The sequence below is a fragment of the Crocodylus porosus genome, unplaced genomic scaffold (assembly GCF_001723895.1).
Source record: "Crocodylus porosus isolate Cpor-Errol unplaced genomic scaffold, CroPor_comp1, whole genome shotgun sequence".
Classification (NCBI taxonomy): Eukaryota; Metazoa; Chordata; order Crocodylia; family Crocodylidae; genus Crocodylus; species Crocodylus porosus.
The window spans coordinates 33,893,238-33,917,180 of NW_017728913.1; the positions used below are offsets into that span (position 1 = coordinate 33,893,238).

General features: G+C 40.4%; 1 protein-coding gene across 1 annotated transcript in view; it reads right to left on the reverse strand.

The window, feature by feature from the left end:
* Positions 1 to 3,899: 3,899 nt before the first annotated feature.
* DCTD (dCMP deaminase) overlaps positions 3,900 to 23,943 on the reverse strand; it is a 29,941-nt gene continuing 9,897 nt past the window's right edge. Inside the window, exons 4-6 of the mRNA XM_019534658.1 lie at positions 10,314 to 10,430; positions 8,128 to 8,224; positions 3,900 to 5,539 (exon numbers count right to left, since the gene is read on the reverse strand). Of these exons, the coding sequence (XP_019390203.1) occupies positions 5,461 to 5,539; positions 8,128 to 8,224; positions 10,314 to 10,430 (293 nt within the window). The 3' untranslated portion in view covers positions 3,900 to 5,460. The remainder of the gene's footprint in view (positions 5,540 to 8,127; positions 8,225 to 10,313; positions 10,431 to 23,943) is intronic.

A 23,943-nucleotide genomic window follows, 5' to 3' on the forward strand; every position in this document is an offset into this window, starting at 1 on the left:
AAAGGCCAATTTGTCGCATGTACAAACGCCCCTACTTTACAACCTTATTTTTAGAATCAACTCCCTTAGCTTTTACAAAATGCTTTTCCTGTGTACCTTGAATATTCCAGCTAATGCACTATACATACAATGAACAGCACCAAGTCAAATACAATGTTTTGGCGTTTGTCCTCCAAGCCTCTCATGGGACTAATACATAAGAAGTGCCATGCTGGGTTAGACCAATGGTCCATTTGCCTAGTATCCTGTCTCTGATAGTGGACTAGTAGATGCTTTAGAGGGAAAGAATATGAACAGGGTATATCTACTGTGGTTTATCCTATCATATCCACCCTGGCATCCACCATTATTGGTTTACAGATGCAAGAGGATAAACCCCTGACTAGCTTAGGGGCACCTATACACGTGATTAATTCAGTCTGCTATGAGTCTGCTGGAGGGTGCCAATTTGTGCGCTCTAGGAGCCTCTGTGTCACGTCTATTCAGTGTCCCCATGTTTCAAAATGGCAGCGGGGGCGCTTTAACTAAAGCTTGTCGAACAAACTTCAGTTAAGCATCCCTGCCACCAGTTTGAAGCACGGGATGCTGAATACACGTGATGTTGCAGGCGCTTTAATTACCGGCTCTCAGAGGTGCTCTAATTAAAGCACTCCCCACTCTACCCTAGAGCACATGTATAGACGCCTTAGGTTTCTAAAAGAACTACTTTCATTCTATGGCATTAAGACCTTTCACAATAGCCAAATTCTCTTTGAATAATGGAGCTGTCAAAAAAGCAAAACTTATATGTACAGAAAACACATTAGCTGCAGGCAAATTAATTGCTGCTAGACTCTGCTACCCCACTCCCACACTAGCTGCACCATCTATTGGTGGTGCTCTCGCAGCACAGGTGGCAGCAGAAGCAGCAGCAGCTCTTCATGCTTCAGCCAACACCACATGGCTGTTTTCTGCTGCAGCCAAAGCTGGTGCTCCTGCAGCACTTGTGGTGGCAGCAACTGTTCCTGCTGGTGCTCCTAGAGCCCACACTGAAAGATGTTCAAGAGAAATGTCATTCTCCAGGCCATACACTTACACACTCTAATAAAGATCATAAAAATGTATGAGTGGACAGGACCTCTAAAGTCTACAGTCCATACCTCTGTGTTGAGACAAGCTGATGTTTGTTTAACCATTCTTAAAAAATTCTGAAGATTCCAAAACAGAGCTGCTCTTACAGGCAAAAACCTTTTCCCCTCAATATCTACATCTCCCTCAATGCAAATTAAGTTCACTATAATTCTATACAGACCTGTGTCAACATGAACAATAGTTTGCCACCCTCTTACATAGTAGAAATATCATGTCTTCTCAACCTCTCCCAGTCTTCTTTTCTTGAGTCGGATCATAATTCTTGCTATACTCTCCTCTGTTCATCTACTTCCTTTCTTAAAGGATAGAGGTAAATCTGAAAACAGTACACAAGGTCATGCCTCACCAATGCCAAGTAGTGCAGAATTTCCTTCCATGTTGTATAAGGCATCCCTGTTGATACATCCTAGAATCTTAGATTTTTTTTTCAAACTGCAGCATTGTTGACTCATTCAGTGTGCTGTCCACTATAATTATACCCAAACAAACCTCTACCCCTTGCCATACTACTACCTATGCAATTATTTCTCCCTTTTTTAATGCTTTCTCCTAACCCCAGCCCTTTGCACTTATCTATCTTGAACTTTACCTTGATTCCGGACTGTATCTCCAGTTGATCGAGATAATTTTGAATTCTAACCTTATCTTTTGAAGCTAGGCTTGGCAGGATTTGATTTTTATCAGTAAATATCAATAAAAATTGATTTCACCTCACACTTACAGACACTGAAAAAAATATTTCCATTTTTAATAATCAAAAAGAGAAGGGAAGAACAGGAGGGAGTGGCAGGCTGGAGTACAGAGAGCCAGTCTCTTTAAAGAGGAAAGCAGCAGGCAGCCTAATGACTTGTCAATTAAGCAACTAGCTGCTTGTTCACAGGTGCCAGAAGGCATACTGGAGGGAGATAACAGGCTACTTAAACTCCTACCCAAAGACCAGAGGGCAAGGAAGAATATCTGAGCTGGATGGGAAGCAGTGGCCCTGGAGAAAGGTACGCAAAGCGGCAGTGAGGAGTTCCTGACATCTGAGTGGGACAACTCAGCTGCAGAGAACTCAGGAAGAGACTGTAAAAAGAAGCAAAGTAACCTTTTGGTGAGACTGGTACGTGGAAATAAAGACCCAATTAGCAAGGATACACGTTTTGTGCTTTCCCTTTATTAAAGAGGCCATCCTTAATGGACTGGCAGACACCAACATTCTGAGGGATAGCCAGCACGGTTTGTTGCGGGTAGGTTTTGCTTGACCAATCTCATTTCCTTCTATGACCAGGTGACCTATCACCTGGACAAGGGAGAAGAGATTGATGTCATATATCTTGACTTCAAAAAAGCCTTTGATTTGGTATCCCATGATCAACTCTTGGCAAAACTGTTCACCAGAGTGCCCCCAGGAATGACGAGGTCAAACGGTTGTAAACTACTGCAAGACCATTTCAGGCTGGACATAAGGAAGAATTTCTTTACTGTCTGAGCCCCCAAGGTCTGGAATAGCCTGCCATCAGAGGTGCTTCAAGCACCTACACTGAACGCCTTCAAGAGAAAATTGGATGCTTATCTCGCTGGGATCCTATGACCCCAGCTGACTTCCTGCCCTTTGGGCGGGGGGCTGGGGTGATGATCTTCCGAGGTCCCTTCCAGCCCTAATGTCTATGAAATCTATTCTTGGTCTTTTCATTGGGTTTTTCTGCCATCCCACGGCAGAAGATCTTTATGTTAGTTTAATTTAAATCAATACAAATAAAAAATAGATGCTTAAAACAAACAAGTATCAATATTATCCATCAAAATTTTAATTCTACCATGTGCAGTGCTTGCAACCCCTAACCTGGTGCCATCTGCAAATTTTAAATGCCGTCCATTCCAGCAGTACATATATAAAACAGCAGAGATGTGTGAAACAGGCCATATTCTATTTGAATTCAGCCCAAATTGGGGGCCAGAAATTCAATTGGTTGATTTGGATCACTTTCGCAATTTGATTCGGCTGAATCTGAACCTGAAGATTCAATGCTGATTCAGAGAATCAGGGATTTGGCCATAGACACAGCTTTAAATGTTTTTTCTACATACCTCGAGGTATCCCCCGGCCGCATGCTTGGCGGTGTATCCAGAAGTGGAATGGAAGTACTTCTGGTCCACTACCAAGTGCGCTAGGGACCCCACGCCCCCACCCATGCTCACAAGGGATGCTCCATTCGCATCACTATCTCAGCGTGCACAAACCACCTGGTACCTTGAAGTATATATATATATAAAAAAAAAAAACCCCCAGTTAAAGCTGTGTCTATGGCCAAATCATCAAATCTCTCCTAATCGATTCAGAGGGTTCCAATTTGATTCGGGGAGACTAAAGGGTCTTCCGATTCAATTCGGATTCAGAGATTCGGCTGCCAAATCAGGCTGAATCGAATCAGGGACTGAAGTTTCGCACAGCCCTAATAAACAGGACCCACAACAGGAGAAATGTTATTTGAATAGTCTTCTCAGTTTGAGAACCACTGATCTCTATTAAATTATATCTTTTTAACCATTAGTGCTCCCAGCCTTATAGTAATTTCCATTTCCACTTTGATTTATCTAATTTGCTTATGAGATTGTGTCAAGAGCCCAACTAAAAAGTAGTTGCTTCCATCTCAGACAAAGAAAAAAAAATTCACAGCAGTAACAAGTGATTCTTCTCTCTATTATTAATTCAGTGCAGTTCAGCGCATTTTCATGCATTAGGTCACACAGCAGTGGACTAAAATAGCTTGTACTCCTTATTTCAGTGAACAGCGTAAGTTGTTTTATTAAAGTAATTTTTTAGGTTCTCTCTCTCTCAATCAGTCCAATACACCTGAAAAATCTGCACATAAGGTATTTCTAGCAGACAATATTTCAAGGTAGAAAACAATTATGGAAGATGGAATGTTATAAAAGCCTTTATAAACCAACCATCTGAGCACTACATCACGACGTCCTTGTTAGAAACCTAGGGGGTTCATGAACGTTACACTTTATATAACGATATAACAAATGTATAAAATATGCTTTGCATATGACTGTAAAAACAGCAGCACTCTGGAGCCAAGCACATGGTGTAATATTTTCATAATGAGCCTACTTCAGCATAGTAGATTTTAATAAGATTTTAATAATACTGGTAGGAAGCCAAATTACATAATGTCCCAAAATATGAAACCAAAAGCCTTTACAGGAAAAATAAAAGCTCACTGAAGCATAACTATATTTTTTTTAAAATGTGAGATTAAAAAATAAATATATAGAAGTATTTCCTAAACAAAATCATTATGCTTATTTAATTTAGAAAAAGCAAATGAAAGAAAAGGCATTCAAATTTATTCCCAAACCTCAAAATAAAATTAAAAAGGATATTATTTTAAGCAACTTTTATGAAAATGAAGGCTTTGTGCCAGCATTGGGAAACTAACTGAAAACGCAATTACTAGTTTTGGCACAGCCCTCAAGGTTCATTGAATATCTTTTCTATGACTCTCTGTGGACAAGTGATTCAGTTACCTTATAGGTTAGTTTTGGGACTTCACCGTGTTGTATATTCTAGTACAGACTTGGCCCAATAAACTAATTTCCTTTTAGACATGAAAATTAACTCCAAATAGAGTCCCATAGCTAAAAATCCAATGATTTATTCACTTAGTCTTCATTAAGTTCAAGATGTCTTGGGGAAAAGGGTTTAAAGCCCTTTGAAAACTAGCTCCAACAGAGAATATTCTCAGAACATAACATACACACACACACCACATATTAAAAGAAAGTTGCTACTACATTTAGCAAATAACCCCAAGTACAACAGTACAGTTTCATACAACCCAGTAATACTTCTAACCCTTTAAAAATATTTTAGTGTTATTGTGGTTTGAATTTGTATGGGCAATACCTTCATGTGGATCTGTTATTTAGATCCCATGTTCAATCAACACATCAACATATATTAGTAAGGTTTTCCAGGATGCTACTAGCTACAGTAAATTCTGATGTTATCGTCAGCAATGATCCTGACCCCAATTAGATTGGGAGATGGCAATGAACATTGGAAGAATCAAAAGTTTTCTGATAAACAGAGGTTGAACGGTGTCTCTTTGTTACAGCAGATTTTTAAAGGAGGTGTGAAAAATGCAGCAGCCAAATGTTTAAATAGATTTAGTTCTATACGGTAACACCAAAAAAATTTCCGGCCTTACATTCTTTAGATGTCTACTTTAGCTGTAGCAGCCATTAAAAAGTTATGTGTAACTTCAAGATGAAAGGCATTAGCAGCTTCTCAGAAAAGGATAATCACAATCTTCTAGAGATTTAATGAGACGTAATTCACAGAGGCTTTTGACTCGGTCTGGTATTAATTGAATCGAAGTCAATTATGATCTTGTTGTACTTTGGTTTGAATTCCCTAAAAATAAAGAAAAAATATAGATAGATATTAGCTAGTGAGTAGTTAAACATTTTGTTTGCTTTGGCTCTAACTAAATTTTTTGAAGGAAAAAAAATTTCCTTAGATTCATTCAGTGTTTTATCTCTACAGGAGCCAATTATAGTGCACCATACTGAGAGAAACCCGGACAAGAAAGACTAAGACAAAAAGACACATGGGGTTGCTTAGTCTGTATGTTCTTCAGCTATTGGAGTTCATAAATTACCCGGGAGTCAAAGGATTTCTAACAACTTAGCTGCAGGAGGCAGCATCATATTATCAGTTTTTCCTACAAAATTTGATCTCTCTTTTTTTTCCCCTTTGCCAAGTTTTCACAAACTTCCAAAGTTTTCTTCAATAGTTCTGTTTTTTTTTTAGCAAAGGGAATATACTGCATTAAGCATCATGGAGGGGAAAAAATTAGTTAAGAGGGAACTATTTAAAAATTATAATTTTGGTATTGTAAAATTAAAATTAATACAGTCACAAAATGCATCCTTTCACATCATTAGAGCATCTGCTACAGCAATTAGCAAGGAAGGTATTTGGGGACTGAGTATATATTTTACAATCTACCAGTAAACAAAGGATTATGCAAATAGTGTGGATTTAGTGTCTCATTAAGCCCTGCAATTCAGTTCAAGAGATTCATTAAGTACAGCCTCTATCCTTAATAATCAATACAAGAAACAAACAGTCAACACACTGAAGAACATACCACTGACCATGGAAATGGTGAAGGATTCTGCTGTTCATTTTGTCCAGTTTAGTAATTTGAAATGCCAGAAACAGTTCTCAGCATGGAGAAAGTGTAGCAAAATTCCACTTGCATCAGAATGATTTATACATCACTTAGTGAAGTAGTCTTAATAGGCAGGAAATACACCAAATGACTTTAAACTGAATTTCAAGTACTGCTTTACTGGTTCATGGATGTTTCTTAGCCCAGTAGGTAGCTTTCATCCTAAAATTTTATCTGTCAGAATTGTTAGATTTGCAAATTTTTAGAAGGTTCCATATTAATATTGTAAAACTTCATAGAATTGTGAAATCTCTCCAGCTGTGTAATTATCCTCACCCATAGCATGTTATTGGTTATCAAATTATATGTAAAACAGATTGTCTTCAGATATCTGTCACTCTCTTTAAAAATCTACGCTTAAAATATCATTCAGATCTCAATACCTCAGGATATATATGCCAAGTCTCCTACTTTTCCTTAAGAAAGCTAACTACAGAATACTGGGTAGTCATAGGCATTAATACTGTAATAGGTGGTTAATGTGAATCCATCCAGTCCAAACTGGCTGCAGCACAAGTTTGCTTTGCTTCCAATGAGGGCCCAGGGATCCACAAAGTAAAATTTCAGTTCAGTTACAGAAAGTACCTCCTCTTCCCTCCCCTCCCCCACATTTAATGTTTTTAAATTTATATAAAACAGAATTTGCCACAGTAAAAGCTATATTGTTCAAGGAGAAAAGCTTTTGCCTAAAACGGGTCTTCTCTAGAGACCAATTTCTTCCTTTGTAATTTTTTTGACTACCGTATTTACTTGAATATAAGACAGGGTGCTTCCACCCCCGCCATCAGCATAGAGAAAAAAGGCTCCTTATCTTATGTTTGCATACAAGGAAGCCTCATTAGATGCACTGTCTATCATTAAACTGCTGCCAAAAGCAGCATGTGCTCAGTAACAAACTAGCTACAGAGTTGATTAAATACAGCCAACACTGAGCATGACTATAAAACACATAGCCCATATGGGCAAGCATAGTGATGGAACTACCACAAGGATAGGTTAGGCTACTACATGTAATACATTTCAAATTCCTTGATACTCCCACTGCTGATCTGTGCCTCTTTCCCATTTCCAATCATTCCTGTTTCTTCAACTTAAATGTCTGCTAAACATCACCAAATGAGGCCCCAAAACAGTTCACCCAGAATCCCTCTATTGTCCCTTCTCTCAGCCTGGTGCATATTAGTGTGCCCTCACACTCCGTGAGGTGGAGCCAAACCAGGCCCTATGCCACATCTGCATATAATTTTTTAGTGGACCCCAGGACTCATGACAAAAACACCTGGTTTCAGTCACAAGTGGGGGGCTAAATAGCACATGCATCCTTTGTTGGGGTAGGAGGTAAGGAGGGAGAATCTGGAGTACACACATATATACTGAACAGTGTTGAGCTCTGGGGTCACCATGACTTAAAACACTATTAACCCTGCTAGGGCCCAGGCCAATGAACTATATGGCAAGTTATGGTCCTTGTGGTCTTGGACTATATCACACATAGTTTGTACTATATATAAGTAGGTGCCAAAGTGCTGCTCAAATGTGTACTTATGGAGTGCTTATGCTAAAACTTGCAGCAGTGGGAGGGGAACAAATTCAAGGCAAACCTCCAATAATTAGATTTGAAACCTGGAAAAGTAACAAATCTATAAAATTTTCCATGTATAGAATCTAACAATTGAGTGGGGGGGTCATCTTATATTAAGGGTCACCTTATATTTGAGTAAATATGGTAATAGCCACCAGTGGTAATAGCCACTCTTTGTTTTACCTGTATATAATTCCAGCCAAATCGAACATGCGCCGGGCAGCCATCATTTCAGGGAAATCATGGTACTTGTCAGACATGAAAATAACTTCTTTTATGCCTGAAAAGATATTATGGAAATTACTTGATAGAATTCCTTTAATATGAGAGGTTTTAAAGTTGATACAAAGGCTAAAGAGAACACTTATCAGTACACTCTAGATGGACCTGGCAATCATATTTAAAAAAAAAAAAACACCCCAAAAACCTAAAACACAAGCTGTATTTTTAAGAGTGAAATGGTACAAAACAGAACCCCCAGCTTGTGGGCCAGATCAGGCCACTGGGCTCCCCAAGGGTTTGGAAGTTGGCAGCAGGGGAGAGTTAGCAACTAATGTTGCCACCACTCTCCCACTGCTCAATTACCAAGCCAGGCAGGCCCACATGCAGGATCCAGCAGGTATGCACAGGGCCAGGACTAGAGCAATGGGCCTGATTGGGCATGAGCAGGAGGGTGGGCCCAATCCAGCGCACACGGGGCCAGGCAACAGGTCTGATACATGTGGGGTTATGGCCAGAGCCAGGGTGGGGTGGTAGGCCTAAACGAGTCCCACATATGGGGCCGGGCTGGAACAGCAGAGCCAGGATGGTGCACACAGGGTTTGGGCAAGGGCAGCAGGCCCAATCTGTGTGCATGGAGCTAGGGCCGTGGATGTGGATTTGATGCACATGACTGGGCCCCGATCTGGCATTCTCTGTATTGGGCCAGGACCAACATTTGCCAGGTCACGGCCACAGACTGACACCACACCATTCATCCAGCCTGCAAAGCCAAAAGGTTGGGCACCATTTCTCTAGAACAGTTTTGAAAGTGTGCCTGTGTGTGCATGCATGTGCTGGGGCAAGGGTAGTTTTTTGGGTTTTTTAAACATTTTCCACAGAAAATTGGAAAACAAATACTTTTAACCCTAAAAGTTTGTGTACGCTGTTCTGCACAAAAAGGCAGTGTTCCCCACAGAAAGCATAAGCTTATTGAATAATAATAAACCCTTTTAATTCAAGTGAAAACCTAGTTTCCAACAGTCCTAGTACAATCTGTAGCAGCTCTCCCATTAAACTCAGCAACTTAAAGCCCTAATTTCCACCAGACCCTTTGTTAAATATATATCTTGGGAAAACTGCTTTCCCCAATTGCTTTCAACTTTTCCAGACTGTTAAATGCCTATGCCCATTCAAATGCACATAAAACACTGTCAGAAAAGATAATCTGTCTTAATTAACAAATTCCCCCCCAACCTAAATGTGTAGGAAAATGGTAAAGGCCGGAATAGGAGCCTAACTGGAATTGCTATCACATTTGCTTTGCTAAGAGTCCTCTCTAAATTGTATGTAAACATCAGCATTTAACTATTTCATTACTCACCTGGGCATACAAGAAAGAAAAGAAAATTTAGCAGCACAGTAGCAGTGGCAACATTAATTGCCACTCCCCTGCTGCCAAGTTTCCAGACCTGTATGGAACCACATGAGCTGGATAATGTAGCTCTGCATGCTAGATTACCAGTTTGCAGTATGGCTGGTGCATGAGGTCACTTTACAGCCAAATCCTCTACATAGGGCTGGGCCAGCACACAGTTGGATCTGGCATGCAGGACTAGGCCAATGTGCAGGATCACAATTGCATGCCAGCCCAACACCACTTATCTGGCCTGCAGGGCCACAAAGTTGAACACTGCTGCTCAACATGTTAAGTTTGGGATAGATTAATCATGGGCATCTTATTCTATGAGAGACATTATTAAAGCTGGATCACAGAACTCTGATATGTATGAGAAAATCTATTTTTAAGATTTTAAAATTATCTACCATGCATCACATTCAAATTGAAATTTCACATATAGGCTCCCAGTAGACCTTGTGTCATGCAGAAGTTCATTCAGTTTTGTAATGCCCATGTTGCTTTTTGGCAGCTCCTAGTCTAAGTTACAAACCTAAATTAGAATCATGCTAAGAATCACAGAGGGCGCAATTAGCACTGGAAAAATTTGGCACCATTCAACTATAAAAACACAAGGAGTATCTTATGAAGTTGGCAGTGCAATTAATTTAGATTTATACAACAGCAATTTAAAGTCAAATACATCTGTGATAAGGTATAGATGAAAAGGCAGAACTGTAACATGACAAATCAATCTGACACCATTCCTTACCTGCCTGGATGATCAGTTTTGCACATTCATTACATGGAAACAAGGCAACATACATGCTACAGCCTTTTACATCCGCTGAGTTTTTGTTCATGATGGCATTCAGTTCAGCATGGCACACTGATTAAAAAAAGAGAGAGAGAATGGGACAAATATTCCTAACACTGTTCATTAAAATGAGTCTTTCTAAAATTTAAAAAAAGTGTTAAGACAATTGGCTACATCCTTTCAAAGGTAAATAGCTGGCATGGTTTGTCAGAGAGGTCAAAGAACGAAAGAACTAAAAATTTCCAGATCAATGAAAGTCAATTGCTCTGACCAGGCTGCCGATTAGTAATAATATCATTAAGCGCATTAGCATTGCCATTTGCCAACACCTTTAGCAGACAACAAAGCCCTAGGCTGTGGGCCAAGTCATTTCAACCACACTAAATGCAGTAATATCTCAAGACTTCACAACTCTCTGGAGTATCTAATTGCCAATATAAAACAGCTCATTTATGTGTTTACATGCATAGACAGGAACATTCTCAGGATTATAAGACTGCATGGTGTGCTCTTAAAAAGCAGGAGAATCATGAAGTAGAAATGAACAGTTCTATCCTCAGGGTCTCAGAACTGCTCAGTTTTGCTGCAGAACTCTTTCACCTTGAGGATACACAATACACTTTCCTTTCCTTTTTTGTGTCCTTATGACAAGGTATTTAACAGAATTCACAGATTCGTTAGAATCAACATGAACACTTCTGCTATGGCCTTAAACGTGTGACCTCTGAGCTGTGAACCACATGCCTCAGCACCTATGCCACCCCACAAGACATACTCAGAACCATAAAAGCATCCTATCTTTAATATTAACAGAGGTTTCTGGCTCATTTAAAAAAAAAAAAAAATGCTGTCAGGTTTCCTGAACAGAAAACGAACATCCGTCATTTCTCAAAGAACAGTGCTATACTACTTGACTCCAGTGTGTCTCAGCTGCTATGGACAGATTGCATGTTTCTAATGTCTTACGAAGTGGGACAAGAAAAGTTCAGTCTCCCTTGCCATTCCACTGCTACAGCATAAATATCTAGACATGCAAACAAGATGGAGAATATACCTCACATTGTTGAACTGCCAGCTAACATTGAGAATGACAATGGGTTGTGATATTTGGAAGCTTTCTACCAGGAGTGGGAAAAATGGACAGACTGCTACCTTATTTCACATAAAAACCCACTGGTTATTAGGGCTGTGCGAAACAGCACTGTTCTGCTTCAACTTCTGTTTCAATGTTTTGATGTAACAGTGTTTCATTTAGTTTTGAAAGCACTGTTCCATTTTGTTTCATCAAAATTGTTTCACTGTTTCAATGCTGTTTCAATGTTTCGCTCATAGGCTATAATGGGGAAGCACGAAACTACCTATCTGCCTATAACTTTCTCATTTCTTGCCTGATTTGGATGAAATTTGCAGGGATGGTAGCCCCTTCAGAGGGCATGAATCCTGCCAAGTTTCAAAGAGATAGATGCAGGGATTTCTGGGAAACTGCACCTCGAGTCACTTGCAAGCAGCAGCAGCCTCCTGTGATCCGGCAGGCAGATCAGGGGCCTGCATCCCTGTGAGCACAGGAGAGCTCCTGCAGCCCTCCCAGGAGCGCAGGCAGGCCCCTGATTTGCCTGCTGGATCACATGAGGTTGCTGCTGCTGGCTGGGGCCAGTGGCAGCACCAATCTTCCCGGCACTAGGTGCGGGCTGTGCACAGCACTGGCAGGCAGATCAGGGGCCCACACACCCAGGTGTGCTGCAGGCCCCTTATCTGCCACCTGGATCACAGGAGGCTGCTCCTGCCACCTGGGACCAGCACTGGGCGCAGCCTGCACCCAGCACCGGGAACATCGGTGCTGCTGCTGGCCCCAGGAGCAGCCTCCTGTTATCTGGCAGGCAGATCAGGGGCCTGTACCCCCAGGAGGGCTGCGGGGGCTCTGCCGGACTCCTCCTGGGGGTGCGGGCCCCCAATCTGCCTGCTGGATCACAGGAGACTGCTAATACTGGCTGGGACCAGTGCTGGGTACAGCCCGAACCCAGCACCGGGAAGACTGGTGCTGCTGCTGGCCACAACTGGCAGCAACAGCATGCTGTCATCTGGCATGCAGATCCAGGGGCCCACACTCCTGGGAGGGTTGGAGGCTGTACCAGAATCCTCCCAGGGGACACGGTCCTCAGATCTGCACCAGATGACAGGAAGCTGGTGCTGCTGGCTGGGACTGGTACTGAAGCCAATTAAGCCTAGCTTCGAAACACTTCAAAATGTTTTGAGTACCCTTGTTTTGTTTCAAAGGCTTTTGTTTTGTTTCAATTTCACTGTTTTGAGCTCAAAATGCATCAAAACAGCTTTGACCCCAGTATTCTTTCCTGCCATGGCAGGGGGTCGGACTAGATGATCTGCTCAGGTCCCTGCCGACCCTACAAACTATGAAACTATGAAACGAAACACCTGGTGAAATTTTACACAGCCCTACTGGTTTTACAATATTAAAGTATTATACGTATCAATTTGGGCTGAATTTGAATGGCTGACCTGAGTATAAAAGACAGATTGTAGTCAAAAGCCCTCACTGCTTACTTCAAGAAATAGAAGCAGAAACTCATCTGATTTGGATCTTGCCCACATAGTAATTTTCCAGTGTGAGGATGTGCATTTAGAGTGTCCTGGCTTTTGAGTACTTACTTCCTTTTTGGATATTTTAAAATATACTGCATTAGATAGAACTGTTCTTAATGTATACTAAGAGTGTTCACATGGGATGTTAGTACTCAATAGCCTGTGTTTTAGACAAACCCTGAAGGACCAATTACTTCAACTGCTGTATAAATATCTATGACCTCTGGTGTCAGTGTGACCATGTTATCCACCTATTTACTTTCTTACAAAGCCACCCACATATTGTATAATGTTAAAGACACCCGAAATTTATCATGTAAAAAAAAAAAAAATAAAAATAAAAAATCGTGGTTTCTACTGCAACTGTAACTGCATATCCTGTATACTTTATACCAGAGGTCCAACAGACAGGCCATGGACCATATCTAGCCTGTGGGCTCAGCCATATGATCTGCCCCAGGAGTCGCTGGACTGACCCCATGTTCTAGCCTCAGCCATGCCTGCTGCATACAACATGTGGGCTAGACCCAGTGCTGCATGCTCTGTACACAGCACAGAAGGATGGTCCAGGGGCCAGTCCAGATCAAGCCATGCCAGAACCAGCACAAAGGACAAGTCCTGCAGGACAAGTCCATATGCCTTGTGCTGGGCATGCAGTGTGCACTCCTGGTCCAGCCCCACATGCTGCATGCAGCACATGGGCCAGACCTGGCACTGTATATGGCACAAGGGGTCTAGGGCATGTGCTGCATGCAACACCCTTGACTGACCTTCTACCTGCATCACAATGTGTCCAGCCTGTGCACTGTGGGCAGCACGTGCCCCGTGGTGGCCACATGTGCCATGGACCCAGCACCACCGGAACTGTGGGGCCAGATGAGTTTGATACCCCTGATTTATACTTATAGCTTACATGCAAATATATGAAGATGTACATTAAAAGACAGAATCAGGAATAAACTTCAAATATGCAACATAGCTAAGTTAATGCTATGTAATATATTTCTTATAATTTTAGTGCTCAATTTCTTTCATTATTTGTATTGCAGTAGGACCTACAGTCTTCAACTAACTTTAAAAGGTTCCCGCTGTTCTAAGCAGTATACAAATCAAAGTAAGCCTACCCTTTTGGTAGGCATGCCACAGATCAAGCACCAGACCCTCCCCAAGTGCCACTCTGATCCTTTCTACTGCCAAATCTGTTATGCTTTTCTCTCCTCTCCGCCCAATCTGCTGCTATGCTTTCTGCTCCCTGTCCTATCTGTGCTGGCTGCTCCCTCTGATCCACTACCTGACACATATAGAGGCTGTCTGTGCCATCTGTGGCATGTGTGCCACAGGTTGGCCACCTCCGGAGTAAGGTATACCAACAGCCTCAAAGAACTTACTTTCTACACTGGCTAGACAGAAAGAGCGTAGAAGATATGGATGACATAAAAGCCAGCGGAGGCAGAAAACAATCAAATGATGTTTAGGTGCTGAGCAACTCGCTCCAAATCAGTTACCACTCGAGCATCCAGGTCTGGGACAGACATTACATAAACAGGTTTGAGCCAAATCAGTTAAGTCTGATACTGCATTCAACCGGGTTTATCTCAAACCAGTTTCAGCCATTTTCAAACTGGTTTATGTGCACTGAAAGTCTGTTCTGTTACAAGTTTAAACCCGTTTCTGATCACTTAAACCAGTTTACATGTAACGTCTGTCCCTAGCCCCATAGACTATACACACAAGTTTTCAGTGGTGCTTAAAAGTCTGCTTTGGGCATACTCATGACTGCCTGTCCTGACAGGGTTGAACAGCAAAGCAGGTACCTCACACCTGAACCCTGTTAAGAGCCACAATTTTGGCATTCCTCTACCCATCTCACCTGGAGGGCCCAACTCCATTAAGTGTTTTCATTCCCCACATAACATACAGATAGAATAGTGATGTCCTTTTTCATCAGTTACAACATTCACTCATGAAGTGGAAGTCCTAAGTGTAGTTCCCTCTCCTGCCTGACATTATCTTAACCTGCATACCCCAAATGAATGCTCTGACCACCAACATAATAAGTGCTCATGCAATCTCCCCCACTGAAATTATTCTGCTGTGCTAACAAAAAAAAGTCAAGATTAATCTGACCATGAGTAAGCAGAAGTATCCATGACTCTACAGCTTTACAGTCGTAGCACTGAGAGCAAAGGGGAGGTCTAGCTTATATTGTCTGTTGAAATAAATACTTAAAATAAACACTCTCAGAGCAGAAGCCCTATGGTTCCCATTTCCCTTAACTCCCAAGCTGTAGAGTCATCCTCCCTTCTCTTTGGCCCAATGAATATTTCAGCATTCCTTGCAAAGGACAGCTTCACAACAAAGGAAAATTGTAAGCAGTTTCATCCTGGACCAGCCTCTAGTCTGGTGGCTAGGGCAGTCTCTTAGAAAGTGGGAGAGATTAGGTTTGAATACCCACAAGCTGAGGAAGATATAGGTACCTCTCACCTTTAAAGAGAAGATTCTGGGCTGTGAGTTTTCTAAAGAGGAAGGCACCCACTAGTACTGAGTCCCTAAATTACTATCCCTTTCCACAAAGTATGCTGCCTTTTTGTAGATTCCATTATGAGGCTCCTACATACATACCTCAGGGATGCTTATTCAGTTAGATGAGCCAGTCACTTCCATACAACACATTATGGTGCAAGGCAATGCCAGGCAAAGGGAACTATATAGACTAGCTGCAAAACCAGTCAGTATATCTGCATTAGTGTTCAATATCAGACTGTATCAGGCTGTGCACTGACACACCAGCTCAGCTGCATACAATTATGGAGCTAACATATGCAGAGCTAGTATGCATTAACTTAGCATGGTACTGCATCGTCCTGATGCTGATCCCCATCCTCATGCTAATACTGACAACCAGCTTGTTGTCAGCACTAGCAGATAGGTGACGCAAGAAAGGGAGCAATGCACCTTGGGGTGTCAGAGGATCCACCTAGGATCCATCTTTTGGTGTGTGATAGGCTCATGTTCAAATTTAAGCTCAACAGAAACCAGGGGGGTGAGGGGCAGAGAGGAGAGCGAATTCTACATTTTTTGGGCAACACCTTTGTGGCTGGTTGGCTACTTTTTGGCAGGTAGGCCATTTTATCATGCATAATAAATGTAATTTGTGTGAGTGCCCTAAGGGAAAATATATCATAGTTTTTTGGGCTATTCTATGAATGGCTTTGTAATGACAGGGGTTGTGGGGTAGGGGAAAGAGGGGAAGAGAAAAAGCCACCTCATCTCTGACTGGATACATGAGCAGAATAGTTGGAAGTTATTGCAGAAAACTAAACTATACTGAAATGGAGCCAACTGGCCATACTGCAGAATAATGCTGGTACAACTCAGCAGCTACCACCTCCCATTTTAACTCATAGCTTCTCAGATCAGCAGCATATAGATTCACAGATTGTTAGGGGCTGGAAGGGATCTTGTAGATCATTGGGTCCAGTCCCCCTGCACTAGGCAGGAAAAGATAACTGGTGTCAAGTGACCCCAGCGAGGTGATTGTCCAGTCTCCTTTTGAAGATTTCAAAGGAGGTGACTGCACCACCACCGCAGGGAGTTTATTCCACAGACTGGACACCTGAGTGTGAAGGAGTTTTTCCTGGAATTGAGCCTGAAGCGGCCTTCCAGGAGTTTGTATCTATTGCTCCTGGTCTTCCCCTGGCGAACAGCTCTTCCCCGAGCTCTTGATGTACTCCCCTGATGTAGCGATAAGCTGCTACCAAGTCCCCTCTCAGCTTTCTCTTCTGTAGGCTGAAAAGGCCCAAGTCCCTCAGCCACTCCTTGTATGGCTTGTCTTGCAAGCCCCTGATCACATGGGTGGCTCTTCTTTGCACGTCCTTGTTGAAGTGCAGCGCCCAGAACTGGACACAGTACTTCAGCTGCAGTCTCACCAGTGTGGACTACAGTGAGAGTATCACTTCCTTAGTTTTGCATGACATGCAATGGTTAATGCATGCCAGCATGTTGTTTGCCCTGCTGGGCACAGCCAGCTCATGTTCATGCGATGATAAGTGCATGTGCATACATTCTAGAGAGAGAAAGACAGATAATGGGAACTGAGTTAACAACACTTACTATATCTTGAATTAGTGTTCAGGTTCACTACAAAGTTAAGTCCCTTTAAGCAATACATCTTTAATACAGACAGCAACCTAAAATATTTATGGGATCTGCAAAGATAAAACTAGGAGTATGAATCCAACTTCTTTAGTGTACCATAAAAAGCAGACAGACCAGTTTTAAGAGGTCACAAAACTCAAAAATAATTAAAACTGATTTATTTAAAATATATTTTTTTGCTTCTTAGGTGAGAATTATATGACAAGTTAAATTTGTGATGTCTACCTTCAGCCATAAAGAGAAAATTACAGAAGCTGAAAATTTCCACTAGAAGTTAGGAGGAAAGGTTCCTTCATGTCTAAGAGACTCTAAGGACTACATTTTTCATGCATTTAAAAAAAATGAATTTAAAAAAGTAAATAAAATGAAGAGATTGCAGATAAGAAATTCAAGAAAGAACATTTTCAATCCAAAGGCAATGCTTCAGAAGGCTACCAGCATCTCAAAAGGGAGAAAAGTAGAAAAATATTTTGTATTTCTTAAACAATGCCATTCGTAATCATAAGAAAAGAACCTTGGCAGGCTGCTAGTTTACAGACATACTGACTGCCTATTTGTGCATTAAGTTTACCAGTGCAATTTGCCCAATATCATGGAGCACATTAGTTAAATAGCTGGAAATTGAGCCCTGGAGCCCAGACTTAAATCTAAAAACACTTCTCATCTGGGGTTATGGAATTTTGTAACCTCTTGGTATCAACAGGTTGGGAACTCCCCCAATTATCAGCAATGCACACTGCATTCAGGCAATAATGCAATAATTAACTTCCCAATTCATTTAAATTCTGCACAGGAATATAATAACTCTTTAAGTTTTCCAAAGAAACTAATAAAACTAACATTCTTACAAAATCCTCTGGGTAAGGTGTCCCCCTCCACATTAAAATATTCAGAGAGCCAGCAGTAATAAGGTTGCAATGCCCGTTTCCATTCTGGAAGTGACTTGGAAAAGCATTCTCTAAAGACTTAATTAGCAATAGAAATAACCTTGCAACAAGAAGTTTGCCTATGTCCTTGATACTCCCATCATTTGTTAATTTGTACAAGTGGGAAAAAAGGAGGCAGAGGGGCTAACTTAGCTACTTATACCATTTCTATTTCTTTTGCCAATGCATAATATTGTCTCGTGCTACATTTATGAATTTGTATTTAATACCTCACCTACAATGTTACCCAATGAGAAGCCCTAGCTTATGCTATTACTATTACTTTCTGAATGCTGTAAATCCTGCCATAAAGAAGTGGGTTACAATTGTAAAATTAAATCTTCCCACCTACCATAATAAAACGTGCTGGACAAAACAGTAGTTACTATAAGAACCATATGACCATCCAAAGTATGTATTAACATTGTGTTTACTTGACCAAGCTGTGACAAAGAATCACCATATTTCATCAGGCAAGTAGCAATTACTCAGTGCAAAATTTAACATTTTTTAATATTACTATACGCAACAAGTACTATATGAAAGCCTATACAAAGTTTGCAATATTGTATAAGCAGTATATACATATAAAATGCACTTAGGACAACATTTTCATTGTTATAAAACAAAAGAGCAGGCTTTATGAACAAGGTTACTTTGGCAGTAGGAGTTCACAAATTGCACAAGTGATGAGTTCCCAATGCAGTAATTTTTTTCTAAAATGTTTTTCGCTATGTGAGAACAAAAAAACTCCACCCAATTGACTCCCATCTGGTTAGCGAAATGAGACAGAGCTCTGGTACTTTGAAAATAACTATTCCAGTGGGTGATTCCCCCCCAAACCCTTTAAGGAAATGGATCTTTGGTGGAAAAATATTTCTTAAGAACCTTAGGAGGGGAGCAGGATACTCCTCTGACTTGGATGAAATAAAAGTTTTGCTGAGTGTGTGAAGGGGGCTAGAGAAGGGAGGAGGGTTCACTAACAGGAACATGGACTTTGTTTACTTATTCAAGAAGCCCATCCCTGGTGCAGGGTAAAATGAGAGTAGGCCAGGATTGTGATTTTCAATCACAGCTCCAGTCCTGTGCTTGGCTTTAGTTTCTTGGGTTTCCAAGTTAATGGACATCTGGGTGAGAAGCCTCAGTCCTGTTAGGACTCTTTCACACTTGTTTTTTACCACTTCCCTCCACACTCCTTCAGGCATTCTGCTGCCATTGTTACCTGCCCCATTTCCTATTACAGCAGTAAAGAAACTAGTGCTGTTTCTATTTCATTCATGACTAATAGAATATATACTTGGGACAGTGTAATAAAGAACTACTGGTCCTCATTTCACAGGACTATTAGCTCCATCAAATACACTGAAACCTCCTCACTAAATACTAACAGAAGTTTCTCTGGAGTTTGCTGGGGCTACCATACTAAGGGACATTGGCTCCCTCTAAATAAGAATTCTCTTGGTCTCAGTCCCGCAGGGTGGTATAGCCCTCAAGAAATGGCAGCACTGCCAACCACTACAATCTTACTAAAGTTCTGTGACATATGGTATGTTTCTTGAAGGTCCAAATCCTGAAAATTTCATTTTTATTAAAAATGTGCATCTCTTGCTCTCGTGGCTCTGAAAAGCTTGACCACTTACATTAAGTGCACCAAAAGGTTCTTTAAAAACAAAACAAAAGCATTTTTTAAATCTCACAGTTTTGCAAGAATGACACTAATTTCTAAATGTTTGAGTTAGTAAAGCTGCAATTTAATTATAACCTCCCATCAGTTTTTACGTGGTCAAAATGATCCTATATATTCACGTAAGTAACCTGTAATCCTCATCACTGAAGAAAATGACTAAGTAGCATATCCTAGCACAATTGTTAATATTTAGAACAAAAAGCCAATTTGTTTCATTTTATACAGCATGTACAGTGCATTGTTTTTAAATGTGCATATATACTTTATTAAAATTTGAACAAGTCCACAATATTTGGGAAAGGGTTCTGCTCAATTTATTCTTTGTATAAAGCCTCAAAGTGATCTACATTTGCCAGCCTTCTTGTGCAAAATCTCCAATTAGACTGTTTGTCAAAAATATTCTTAGATTAGTGTAGAAACAGAGGGACATCAAGTGAATGAAGCAACAAACATTAGTATAAAGACTTATGTTGATAAAAGCAAAAAAAAATGAGCACTTTAAGTGTGCTGGAAGCAAACAGTAAATCATCAAAACCATGGATTTATCTAACAAAACCAGAGGGCATTCAGCTTGAGCTGTGCCTGAAAGCAAAAAATGTGATCTTATTGCCAAGAAGCTTCTGCCTGTTCTACTTTAGGTTCATACACCTTTAGGTTCAGCTTTCAGTAGTGTCGTAATAAGTTGGTGTTCGAGACTTAACCTCCCCAAAATTAAACAGACGCACAGAACATCCATTGACTGGTAGCCTGGAAAAAGCCAATCCAGGCAGGAGATAAAGAGGCCTGAAACTATAAAATATAAATCTCCCCCTGCAGGATGCTGAGTCCCTGTCATCAGCTTGCATGCCTAGGCCCAGGCCAGTACAATTTCTGAACATACTATCTGCTGGTTTAAAAATATACTAAAACTAAAGAACAGTTTTATCCAATTATCACCTGAGCAACTTATCATTGTCCAATGTCTGTCTGCCAACATTAGTTTTTATCCTCACACCAACCCTTTGCTATGAAGAACATACTAATCATAGCCCAATCTGAAAATAGGAAATTGAGACAGACTATAATCCTGACTCTATTCATGTCATTTAAGATTTCAGGACTTCATTGAGAGAACAGAAAAAGAAAAGAAAAAACTTGCCTGCAGTAGCACAATCATGTGGGATTATCTGGGTTGTTCCTAATTCTGAAAGTCCTAATGCAGGTTCTCAGTCACAAACCCACCCTTTCTAATGACATACATTTTCTGTAATACCTTCCTGCCTTATATTCTTAGAGAGAGAAATACTACTTGTAATTGTTCCACTGTCAAAGTGAACTTCCAAATACAAACTAGAGAACAAATACTAATAACTAGAGGGCACTGTTATTTCTAAATGTCAGAGCCACTAGACTACTGCAGATAATAGTCACAGAAAACACAGGTGATGTTATTTTAGACATTTTTGTAAGTTACAGGACCAGGCAGGAGAGAGAACTGGCAGTAGAAAATAGGGTTTGGCTCAAGTCATCCTAAGTTTATTCTTCCATTTAAATTAAAATGGAATCAACAAGAGTAGTTGTAACTAATGTTTTTAACTTCAAAAGAGCTATTTCGAAAGAGCAAGGACCTAGTTCAGGAAGTCAAATTAGAGAGCTCAGTTACATGAATACGGAGAAATTCCTTAATCCCAAAGTGCAAAAGCTATTCAAAAACCAGTATTCCATGCAAAGCAGTGGGATAGAGCAATCACACACTTGCAAAGAAAAGATTCAGACCAAACTGGACACCACGCAAAGGGTATTAAGAATAAGCAAAAAGCCTTCAAGGGATGGAAAAAGGATTGATCTACATTACTTTGCTTGTCTTAGAGATAAAAACAAGAACTGAAAAAAGTTAAACCAAGTTAGACTTTGCAAAGGATATCTGAACAAGCAGTTTAAAAGGTTCCTCGGCCATAAAAAAAGCCGTTAATTTGTTTTATATATAACACATATAAATCCACGCACACACACAAATACATATTGTAAATATAAGAACTAGGGCCACAAAGCACCAAGATTAAAGACATTGATGGCATAAGAGGAAAAACATTCGCCGAAGTTTTCAAGAAGGATGGCGAACAAGCATGAAAGTATGGAATTATAATATCTGGAAGAGAAACAAAACTTCAAGGAAAAAATTGATTGGTTATTTCCATCACAGAATTAAGAAGGAACTAATGCACACACAGAGAAAAATCACAAATCCAGCAAGGATTTTTTAAATAAAACCTATTAAGTTGAGAATAATACTGTGCAAATATTAAATATAAAAAAAAACCCCACCTAAAAAAAAATGAAGTATTCTAAGAACCTGCAGGTCTGTCCAACCTCAACAGTATCCAAGGCATTACAATTACCAAACATAAAAGAAAATGGATTAAAATGCAACATGAGTTTCCCAAAAAGTAGATTTTACCAGATTACCTTTCCTACCTCTTTCCCACCACAAGACAATTGATTTTATAGACAAAGGAAATAGAATGGGACTTCTGTGCAGCATTTCAGATACTGCCACGTGGAAAATTAGTTAAAATTGAGAAGACGGGGAATTAATACAAAAACCATAAGGTAAGAAAAATGCCAAAAAAAGTGATGCTTTCTTATTTAATATTTTAATTAACAACATATGCACAAAAGCTAGGAGTATGCTTATAAAATCTGCTGATGACATCAAACATGGAGGCCTAGATGATGTAGAGAAGGATGAGAATATCCAGCAAAAAGAACTAGATTTCATTGAGGAATGAAGTTACATCAATGAAGTGACAATTAATACCATTTTCTCCTATAAAATGGTAAGCCAATCGGAAACAGAGTGGGGCTACCAGAATTCAAAAGGCAAAGAAGCATATGACAAGGTATTTCCTGTACAATGGTAATAATCCTGCCATTTTGTGCATTTATATTGTACAAGGAACTCATAAAACCTCATCTAGGGCACTGAATATAAAATTCCAATCATCCATGTGCAAGGAAATCTAATTCAATCTGTAACAGGTGCAGAAAAAGGACTACTCAAAGGCTCATGGACCACTGTACAAAAGAAGACTAAAAGAGGTTGTCTTATATTTTCTTTCACTATCTTAAGGTAGATAATTGTTCTCTATTAAGTCCATTACAGTGTAAACAGCAGGGAGCTAAGGGAAAATACTGGCATAAAAACAAACATATCAACAACTGGCTGTGAGCAAGTGTAGGATGGAAATTACAAGGGTCAGTTTTGGAAAAGCCTTCATGTATTATGGTGGAATTAATATATATAACCAGTTTTAAGATGGGTATTTATAAGAGAACTAGAGACTAGTCTTCCTATCCTCCATCTTCTAGCTCTACATACAGAAGGTACAATCACACAACTATATTCATTTAGCAATGGTATGGTACAGTTTTAGTGACGGAACGAATTTTTTCAATGCTTAATTGTAATGGAAGAGGAGATGGGGCTGTAGCCTTTCTGAACAAGTCAGGCAGAAGAAGCAGGCAAGGATGAAAGGAGAAAGTTTCAATCTGCACACAAGCACAGTGGCAATTAGCAAAAACAGGGATGATGCAAAATCAAACAGTTTATTACAGGTCTTTTAAATCAGCAGGATGTTTTTAAAACACAAACTACTTGCCTGGCCTCTCAGGCACATGTGTATGCATGATATTTTTTTTCCTGGAAATCTGACCATCCTTTCTAGGCTGTTCTTTTAACCAGACTAGCTGCAAAAATGACAACATCTTGTATTACTGGTTTTTGGAACAAATTTTATGGAAAACTTGGGGTCAGGATGAAGTCATCATCAGGGCATCCAGTTATCCTAAATCAGAGATGGCCAACCTGCACCATGAGTGCCACAAGTTGCATGGCCAGCCTCTATGTGGCACACACAAGATTAGGGAGAAGGCAAGGAGCACAGTGGCAGATGAGGCACAAAAACACAAAACAACAAATCAGGCAGGAAACACATGCAAGGAAGCAGAAAGCCGAGCAGCAGAGCAGGCAAAAAGCACAGGGCTGGAAGAAGAAAGCAGAGCAGCAGAATGGGATCAGACTAGCACTTAGGGCAGGTGCAGGGCTAATTTGTGCCTCACCTGCCAAAAAGGTTGATCCTCCCCACACTGTCCTAAACGATCTTATGTAAAAAAATTGTAATTCCACCCCACCACACCCATTTTTTAAATTTATCAGCTTGGATTAACAGTTTTATTT